The sequence below is a fragment of the Sinocyclocheilus rhinocerous genome, unplaced genomic scaffold (genome assembly GCF_001515625.1).
Source record: "Sinocyclocheilus rhinocerous isolate Xijiao unplaced genomic scaffold, SAMN03320098_v1.1 scaffold853, whole genome shotgun sequence".
Lineage (NCBI taxonomy): Eukaryota > Metazoa > Chordata > Actinopteri > Cypriniformes > Cyprinidae > Sinocyclocheilus > Sinocyclocheilus rhinocerous.
Window position 1 is genome coordinate 694042 of NW_015627738.1, and position 10568 is coordinate 704609.

The 10568-nt window shown below is 31.6% G+C and overlaps 1 protein-coding gene across 1 annotated transcript in view; it reads right to left on the reverse strand.

The window, feature by feature from the left end:
• Nucleotides 1–644: 644 nt before the first annotated feature.
• The window catches only part of LOC107733988 (bifunctional epoxide hydrolase 2-like), a 29084-nt gene continuing 19160 nt past the window's right edge, over nt 645–10568 (reverse strand). The window contains exons 13-18 of the mRNA XM_016545851.1: nt 9763–9799; nt 9388–9490; nt 8055–8124; nt 7236–7316; nt 6495–6553; nt 645–1150 (exon numbers count right to left, since the gene is read on the reverse strand). Coding sequence (XP_016401337.1) covers nt 1066–1150; nt 6495–6553; nt 7236–7316; nt 8055–8124; nt 9388–9490; nt 9763–9799 — 435 coding nt within the window. The 3' untranslated portion in view covers nt 645–1065. The remainder of the gene's footprint in view (nt 1151–6494; nt 6554–7235; nt 7317–8054; nt 8125–9387; nt 9491–9762; nt 9800–10568) is intronic.

A 10568-nucleotide genomic window follows, 5' to 3' on the forward strand; every position in this document is an offset into this window, starting at 1 on the left:
CAGCCTGCCTCAAAGCCTGTGCTGTCCAGCTATCATCCATCTTCACATTGATCTTCAACAGATCCCTGGAGCTGTGTGTAGTCCCCTCCTGCTTCAAATGTTCCACCATCATCCCTGTACCCAAGAAACCAAAAATCACAGGACTTAATGACTACAGACCTGTTGCTTTAACATCTGTGGTCGATCCTTCAGAAATAATTTTAATATGCTGATTAGAATGATTCTTTGATGAATAGAATGTTCAAAAGAACAGCATTTATTTAAAATAGAAACCTTTTGTAGCATTATAAATGTCTTTACTGTCACTTTTGATGCATTTCATTTTTTTATGCAAAATATTTTTTAAACAAATTCTTACTGACCTATTAATAAAATATATTGATAGCAGATAACGTGTACAGAAGTGCTGATATGAAACGAGAAAGAATTTTTCAGAGTATGTACACACACACACTTAAAAAAAATCTCCATCCGATTCTACAACTGAGTTATTGAATTAATTTATTGGCTGATGTCGCTAATCAAAAAATTGCCAATTAGAGTAATTGGTCTGGCCAATATTGGTTACAAATATCAATATGTTACTAGCAAACATAATACTTTGTTTTGATGATTCTTGAAGAAAGAAGTCATGATTTGCTTTATTACAATGCAAAGGATTATTTATTGGTTATCTTTTGCGAAGCAAAGCTGTTAATAAAAAAATCATAATAAAACGTTATTTTCTTCAGTGTTGCGTTAAAAAAGGCAGCGGCTACGTACACTAAGTGCAAACAGTAACAGATGCTGTTCACAGGAAATGTAAACAGAAATGATTGAACTAAAGCTGAAATATATGAGCAAGTGAAAAGTAGCTTGTGCTATTTGCACAGTATAAATAGACATTGCCTTAAAAAACAGTTCTTCATTATTGCAATGTATTACAAAAGACTTCATATGAAAAGTACTGGACTACTGAAATCCACTCACAATGGACTATTATTATGCAATCAGCAAGCCTGGACATTAGTGCGCTTTAGCCGGGCGTTCATTCACCCGCGGATAGTTAAAATCAAGATCATGCTCTCATAACTTGGGATGAACAGGGATGGAGGCTTTCTGGTGTGTTTCCTTCAGCCAGGAGATGAGGATTTTATTGAGCTCTGCAGGCCTGAAGAGAGAAGAGGAAGAAGAGATTGGACTGATCTGATCATGTGATATAACCTCAAATAATTAGTGATGCTTTCTATTAATATGGCTCATGATGAGAGTTAGAGATTTGAACAATTCATTAGCCCTATAAAGCCTATTGGATCATACTGGATACACACATTTGTAAGGCTTCGAATTGATCAACAATCAAAATTTTGCTGAAAAACTCTTCATACACAATCTACTACATGCTTTCTGTCGTCTGATTGATAGTTTATACTCTTTTAGCAGTAAAAGGCCTTTTAGTATCATTGTACAAATGTTCACCTTCAGCTGGTGGTTCACGTGCCTTTTTGTTGTGAAATCTTTTCTGATTTTTATAAAGTAAACTAAAGAATAACATTTAAATTGTCAGTAATATTTCAAGATAGACACGTACTGGACTGAAGCAACTTCAGGGTTACTTTAGTATCATTAATATACTTTACTAGTTTTTGATCATATTTTTAATTTGAATTCTATTTAGTTATTTTAGTACTTTGATTTAAAATAAATGAAAATGAAAAATGTGTGTTTTTTAAATGTTTTATTTTAGTTTATTTCAATTAAATTATTATTTTTTTTTTTTTGAAAAATCATGTTCTTGGCATTATTTGTTTTGATCAAACTAAACATTTAAATATCATCTTACTAAGACAGTGATTCGGTTTTTAAATTTTTTTCCTGACATTTCTGTGTTATATCTTTCACTTGGATGCTAGAAGTTGCACCGAGAAAATACAGCTGGATAAAACAAAAACTGTGTCCATCTTCATTTCAGGCTGCAAAGCAACAAAATGTGTTTATTTTAAAGGCGGGTGATTCTTTTCTATACCCACTGTATATTGTTTTATGTAAGTAGCTGCTATACTGTTCTAAAGATCGCATTACATGACAAGCTATCAGAAGCTATTATAATATAATTATCAGCATCTGCATCAAATTGCTTATTGTTTCTCAGTTTGAGCCTCTGAATAAAACAGTTTTTCCTCCATATTCTCATTATCTCATACTACATGAGCCATAAAAGCCTGATGTATCAAATATGATACTCAACAAAAATGCATATGGACACCTATTTTTAGATTTTGTCTAAAGGTTCAAAAAACTGTTCCAAAAAAATAAAAATAAAAATCTGACTAATACTGCATATGTCAGGCTTTACATGGTTAGTAAAGCACCTAAACAAGACTTATGAATCATTTATTTCTGGAGTTTGAATGCTGCAGGATGACGAACTTACTCAAATTTAATACTTAGCAGTGTTTGGTTTTTCAAAACCCTGAATGCTATATATATATCTCATCACATTTAGCAAACCCCAGTGAACACATTTCCTATCTTATAAAGGTAGCAACCACAAACCAGCTTCATGAGAGAAAAAAACACTCTGACCCCTGTGTAAGTTCAGAGAAGCATAAAAATCTTTGTCTTATGGGGTCACGTCACATGGCCTGTTTGGAAAATGAAGCCAGGCGTTTTCTGACAGGTTCAGAATGCCAGCGTTCATCTATTGATTACTGAAGTTCAGTGGAGGGTGGAGAGGGTGATGGACGGGTCAAGAGACGTTAAAATAATTTACAGCCGCAGGGGTTGCGTTATAGAGCCCTCGGGTCAGTGCGGAGAGGACGGTTAAATCACGCTCTGCTCTGAGAGCAGGACGGATAATTAGAGCAGCATTAACCACACGACAAGGACATTACCATAAAACCACAGATGAGGTTTGAGAAGACAGACAAAATCATTTTCTTGCTAAGTATTTTTGTCTTGTTTTCCAGTACAAACATCTAATATACATTTACTTGAGAAGCAAAATGACAAGATATTAAGTCTTGTTTTCTGAAAAATGTATCAGAATGAAGTAAGAAAAATTATTGTTTTCCTTTAAAATAAGTTTATTCTTAAAGGATATATATGTAAAATAAATGGATCAATATATATATACTGTATGTGTGTGTGTGTGTGTGTATAGCAGAAATAAAATGCATTTGCATATTTTATTTTATTTCACTTAATGTTTATTTTATTTCAATTAATGATTTTTAAATGATTTTCATTTTAGTTAAAGATAACAACCCTTTACTTTGGTTGACTTCATTATCCATACATATTTTTTGTTTCATGTTAAAATGTGTATCAAATATCTATAATATAAATATCTATAAAAATACAAATAACTATATACAATTTCAAAAATCTTAAATATCTTAATGGTCCTACAAAAGGCATAATTTTTTATATGCAAACTTAATATGCATGATCTTTATATATATATACATACACACACACACACACACACACACACACACAAACACAAAGCTATAATAATAATAATAATAATAAAATCTTAATGTTTCTAAAAGGCTTAAGTTTATTTTTCTTGTTTTAAGCTAACTAATATCTTGTGATTTGCCTTCTCAAATAAATGTATCTTGATTTAAGAATGTTTAGATGTTTGTGCTGGGAAAAAAATACTGAGTAAAGGCCCGTTCACATTAAGAACGGTTTCTATAAAGATAACTATATTAGCCCATCTGTTTATTCCAAGCGCACTCTTGCCTGCCGCTTTAAATTCTCGAGCTCATTATAGCAGGATTGATCCTGATTGGCTGCCAATGTTTTTATCATTCATCAGCTGGAAAAAAATTGTTCTGAAAGTGATTCCAACGATATGGTTTCTCTGTGCCTTTATCATTATAGCTGTGGTGTGGATGCTGCTATTCTTTAATATTGAGAACGATTTTTAGAACTATATCTTTATCATTATCTTTATAGTTATCGTCCTTGGTGTGAACAGGCCTGAAGACATTCATTTTTTTAAGTGCAGTGACACTTTAGGATTGTGGTGGCAAGTTTTGCAAAGCCAAGTAACATTATATGTCAAGTAAATCTGAGAGCTGTATCTGAAACAGCGGGTTTAACAGAATAAAGCTCTGAAATGCCCCATGACCTGAATGGAAAGAGCCGTTGGTGGTGTGAGATACACATCAGGTGGGTTTGGTTTCCATTTATGACTTATCTGACATAATCTGCCAACAGTTTCAGGCCATTCTTCACACTTTAAAGGACAAGGAATGCACATTTCACCCTTCAGCCAACACTGTGGGTCATTTTTAGTAAAGCAGTTCATTTTGCAATATGCACATGAGACGCGGACCATTGTTAACAACTGTAGTTTCTGGAAAAGCATTGGAAACGGGACAAATGTTTAAAAACATAATGCTAATCTTCCTATTCTGAAGCTTCTTATTATGTAAGCCTACAGTATAATATGCAACCCAATTTCTTTCTGTTGATTATTGGGTGAAATGTGACCTGGATGCTTTCTTCATCCTGCTTTATCAGACGGACGTTCTAGTGATTTTGGGTTTGTATCTTTTAATGTATGACACACAAGAGGAATGTTTTTGTCTCTATGGTGGTTTAACCTTGAGATAAGCTGGATCTTTCTGTCAGTGTCACGTTACTGTTATTTATGTGATTGGCTGGTCGACCGAGGTGATGGTGTTGTACAATCACTGCCCTGACCCCGGTCAATGATGGAAACCCTGGATCTGAGCAATCTTTCATTAAAACTGCGCTTCTCTGTAAGAAATGCTGAATGGTAACACGTGCTGCTGCTCTAAAAGGCTTATAAATGACAATGAACCATGGTCTGTCAGAGAATAATAGTCTGTTGAGTCGTCTGTTTTGACACAAGCATCCTGAAAATGATTTCAACACGATGCAATTTGTTGCCGATGTACATTTCAGAGATTTGAACATGCCAAAAACATGTCTGGGTCCATGTCTTTCATCCAAATAAAAAGGGCATATATGCCCTTTTTTTTTTTTTTTTTAAAGAAAAAAGAAACAATACCTACCAACCAACCAAATATATATCAAACAAATATATATTATATATTACATTTCTTGTACAAAGAAAATTAAGCCTATTTTTGGCCCATGATGATTTGTTTTATGAAAAAATGTCAGTGTTTTTTAGTACCACTAAGATACTATTATATATTTTGTTAATATTTTTTATTTTTATATTTTGTTATCATCAGTTTTTATCAGTTTTAGTAATTATACTGAGTGTTTTTGTCATTTTTTGTTTTGTTTATTTATTTATTTTTGCAAAAATGTGTAAATATGTGTATAATATATACATTTTTAAAAATGTTTATTTAAGCTTTATTTTTAGTTATTTAGTACATTTTAATATTTGAAAGCAAGCTTTTTATGGTTTAATTTTTAATTTTATTTAATTATTTACTTATGTATTACTTATTAATTATTTACTTATTATATATATTTATTTATATACTTTATTTTATTCTTTTTTATTTAATTATTACTTATAATAACCCTGAGTCACAAAGCATAAAATCTATTCTAAAAAGGCTTAATTTTCTTTATGCAAAAATGTCATATTTGGGATGAAACATAACCTGAATATATCCTTGAGAGTTTTCATGAGAATAACCTGGTAACTGCTGCTGAAGTAATACGACTCAAAGTATTTACTGCTGATATGAGTCTAGCATTTGATCTGAGAGAAGGGACAAGAAATGATGGGAAGAAAAATGATGCACACGTTCCAGAATATATAAGACTCAAACATGCATTGTAGGCCATATCTTATTCAGTCTGAGCATCTAATCCAGTTAACCTAACCTGACATCGTATTAACCTATTTTATTCTATCAATTATTACACTCCCCATATAACAACAGTCAACCAAAGTACTAAAGGTCAGACAGTCTGTCAATTATTTTTTTTCTCCAATTTTCCTGGAAACCAAGTATTCCTGATACCTTGCTGACATTTAAGAGGCACCATGTAATTTTAAAGCCATTCAAACATGTAAATTGTTGCTATATGAGTTTTTGATTAAGTTTAATGTCAATATATCTGTAATGAATCATTCTTGTTATGAGTACATTTTCATGTCCCCATCACATAAACAATGTTGGATAAAATAAAGTCAACTTATAATGATGCAAATCATGAGTTTTTTCACAATATCACAATTAAGTGAACATAGGGGTGAATATTTATTAATTTCACTATTTTGGTTGAAGCTGTGATATTATTAAGATATTTTTAAAATAAACTTCTAGAAATGGCATTTTATTAAGATTATTATGTACATATTTTTCTTTCTTCAAATAAAATGTTTCAAATAAAACATCTTGGGAATATTGTTTAAATGGTAATCAATTCATATTGTTTCCCTGTGTTCTTAATATTACTTTCCATCGTGTTTGTGAAAGTGAACCATTGTCATTTATTTAATGACATCGTCCTCCACATAAACATCAGTTTCCAGTGAATCTTACCTCTCCATCTGAGTCCAGTGTCCACACTCCTCAATGTGGCCTCTGGTGAGGTTGGGGACCTTCAGATAGAAACAACAAGACATCAAGTCAGCTTACATGGACAACACGACATTACACATGCAATCTCATACTGCGTTTATGTAAAGTATCGGAATAACCGTAATTTATTTCTATGTTGAACTCACCATAGGCACTAATGTTTTGTGAGGAAGCTTATTTCTGCCACGGAATAAAACCAAAGAGTTATTGCAACTATATATATCTCAATTCTGACTTTTCTAATTAGAATTTTGAGATATAAACTCAGAATTCTGAGAAAGAAAAAAAAAGTACAAATTACAAGATAGAATTCTGGATTTTTTTCTCACAATCATTCATTTATATCTCACAAATCTGAGAAAAAAAGTCAATTGCAAGATATAAAATCAGAATTGTGAGACAAACTTGGAATTGTAAGAAAAAAATTGAATTCTGAGTTTATATCTTATAATTATGACTTTTCTAAAAAAAAAAAAAATTCTCAGAATTGCGAGAATTCTGATGTTAACTCGTGAGAAAAAAATTATACAAACCCAGAATTTGTGAGATTAAAAATTTGCTTTCTATTTTTTGCTGTAAATAAGCTTCCATAAATCTGTGAGTCTGAGGACGTGAACAACTCCAAGTCGTAATTATGGTAATTATAACATGATCTGAATGCAGCATTAACATAATGGAAGAATAACAAAGTTGCTGTCTCACCAGGTTCTCCATGCCTGTGGCAAAGGCTGGCAGAAGAACAGGGTCCTTTCCTGCGGTCACCATTAAAGCTGGCATCATGATCTGGGACGGCAGAAGCATTTTAATTCATGTACTTTCAACCAAATTAGTTTTGACAGTCTTAGGGAACTGACTTAAAAAATGCAACAATTTCATAAGATACGGTGTGTAACATTCGATTTTTTTTAAATAAAGTCACAACTGTGTTATTTCAGTATCAAGTTTGATTGCATTTGCAGCATGAAATAACAACAGCATCAATTTAACAGCTTCAATCAGTTAAAGGGGTCATATGATGCGATTTCAATTTTTCCTTTCTCTTTGGAGTGTTACAAGCTCTTGGTGCATAAAGAAGATCTGTAAAGTTGCAAAGACTAAAGTCTCAAATCCAAAAAAATCGACACGTTTCAGAAAGTCGGGGCATAGAGGAGAAACAATAATGTACAGTATGTGGAAAATAATGTGTTTTTTGAACCTTAAACCGCATAAACACATTTCATTACACCAAATACACAAAATAATGTTCTTTTTAGCAACATCATATGACCCCTTTAATCTGCATTAATATTTTTTTTTAATTCAACTGAAAAAACAAGTTGTTGATTTCCCTTCCTAATAAAACACACATCTATGAGTGATGCAGCCAAAGTTGAAACACATCAGCTCGTCATGGAGAAGCAGATGTTGGGGCATCTGCTCCACTCAGGCCGCATGGTTGTGTATTTGCTGGAATAAGTGGCACTGGGGTATTTCTGACAGTGATGGTGTCAGAGAGAGCGAGCGCACAGTGAGGACACTTGCCTTGCCCCTCGGTCTGGAACACATCCAACGCCAGTTCCTCTCCCCGTTACGGTACCAGTTCAGAGGACCCCTGGGACAAAACCAGACTCGCAGTGACAACATGTCATCTATGTCATGTGCACAAGAATGCATTCATTATCAGTGCCTCATGTTTAAAGGCTTAGTTCACATAAACCTTCTGTCATTTCAAACTCATATGATTTCCTTTATTCTGTGGAAGAATATACCACAAAAATAGTCCTAATTACTCATAAAATATATAAATACAATAGTTTGTGTGTGGAAAAACACACACACACATATATATATATATATAAAATAAAATACATATAAAAATAAATATAAAGGCTCTATATGTGAAGAATAAAATAAATAGCAAATGAATAGCGCATATTAAATACTAAATATGCACATGATAAGTGTATGCAGCATGGAAAAAAAAGTATCCTGTTTTGATCCAAAATGCATGTTTTTATATTTTAATATGTGTGTGTATATATATATATATATATATTATAATTACATTGTATGTTATGAGTCTATTAAGGATCATTTAGAATTTTGAAAATGTCAAAGCATAAAATCCTAAAAAATTCTTAATTTTTTAAAAATATTTTATCATCATATAAATCATACACGTTTAAACTTGACAGTGTGTAAATGACGACAATTTTTATTTTGGGGTGAACTATTGTTTTAAAGAGATTTACAAATTGTTTCCTTTTTATTTTGAAAGGAAAACAAAATATAAAACACCCTGAAGAAATATGAAGCCTTTGCACAACATGATTTAGTCTAGTAGGACATCTGCCTGGAACATCATCCTTTAATGGACCTGAGACAACACTGATATCAATCATAACCTCAAACCTAACCTTAAGCCTTCAACTAATTTGGTAAGAGTTATTAAAAATGGAAATGTTGGTTACACTTTATTTCGATAGTCCACTTTAGACATTCTACTAACTATAAGTAAACTTTGTAACTACATGTCAACTACATGTCGACTAATTCTCATTAATTTGCAACTAGATGTCTACTAACTCTCAGAGTAGACTGTTAGGGTAGGTTTAGGGTTAGTAGAATAAGTTGACAAAGAAAGTGTTAGAAGATATTAAGCAGACAGTCTACTAATACTCTACTAACTGCTAGTTGACATGTAGTTGCAAAGTTACTTACTGTTAATAGAATGTCTAAAGTGGACTATCGAAATAAAGTGTTACCGAAATGTTGTCTGACAACCAATATGTCATACTGTACTTAATTAAATTACATTTTGCATATGAACACACATAAATATGATGCACATTTTGGACTGATTTGCTCAGTGTACCTGAAGCCGCTCTTGGTGAACTGCTGAACATAGTACTGCAGCGCAGACTTGCTCAGAATAGCACTGCGGGCCGGATCATCAGGTGACCCCACAAACAATCCACCTGATAAAGAAAAGAGCAGACAAGGAAAACAAAAGGTTAAGGCCAGTGCAGTCATGCAGCCTTGTGAGGCTCGGTGCACGAACAGTTCTTCTCAAGTGCGACTCAAATCAAACATCTCAACATCTCAACATTCTCAATACAAAAACACTGAACTAAATCAGAAGCAGGCTGCATAACAGAAGCAATTTGAATCACTGAAGCAAATGATTCTGCCAATCATTCTCCATTGTTCATCAAATAATAAAAACGCATAGTTTGATGTACTTTCTTACCTCTCTGGCAGACTCCAGCGGTGCTAGGAAATGATTTCTGCAGATTATAGATAAGATGTTTTAGGTGGTTGCAAGTATTATTTTAGTATTATTTATATACTAAGTATTTATTAATATTTTGAATTAGCTTTTATTTGTATATTTTTAGTTTTCAATTGTAGTTTCAAATTTAAGTTTTGTCATTTTTATTTGTTTTTAAAATATTTCTTTTTATCTTTAATTAATTAATTTTTATTTCAGTTTTAGTACTTCAACTTAAACGAAAATGAAATAGAAATGATGCCTAATGGTGACTAGCCAAAATAAATAAAACTAAAAATATAAAATCGAAACTTATTCAAAATATGAATAAATATTATATATTTTTGTTGAAGTATTTATGAATATTATTTAATATTTTGCATTATTTTTATGTTTTCAGTTTTTATTTAAATTTTAGTTTACGTTTAAGTAATTTTAATATATAATTTTATATATTATATATATATTTAATAGTAATTTTATATATATTTTTAAATATTTATGTTTATTTTTAATTTTTTTATTTCAGTTTTAGTACTTCAGCTTAAAAATGAAATAGAAATGTCACCTTGGCAACTAACTGAAACTGAAAAAAAGGGAAAAGTATTAAAATAAAAGCTAATTCAAAATATGAATAAATACTATCATTTTAGTTTTCATATTTATTAATAATTTTTGATACCTTGAATTAGCTTTTATTTTTATATTTTCAGGTTTTATTTAAATTTTAGTAATTTTCTGTATGTTTTTTTATATTTGTGCATTTTTTTTTTTTCATTTCAGTT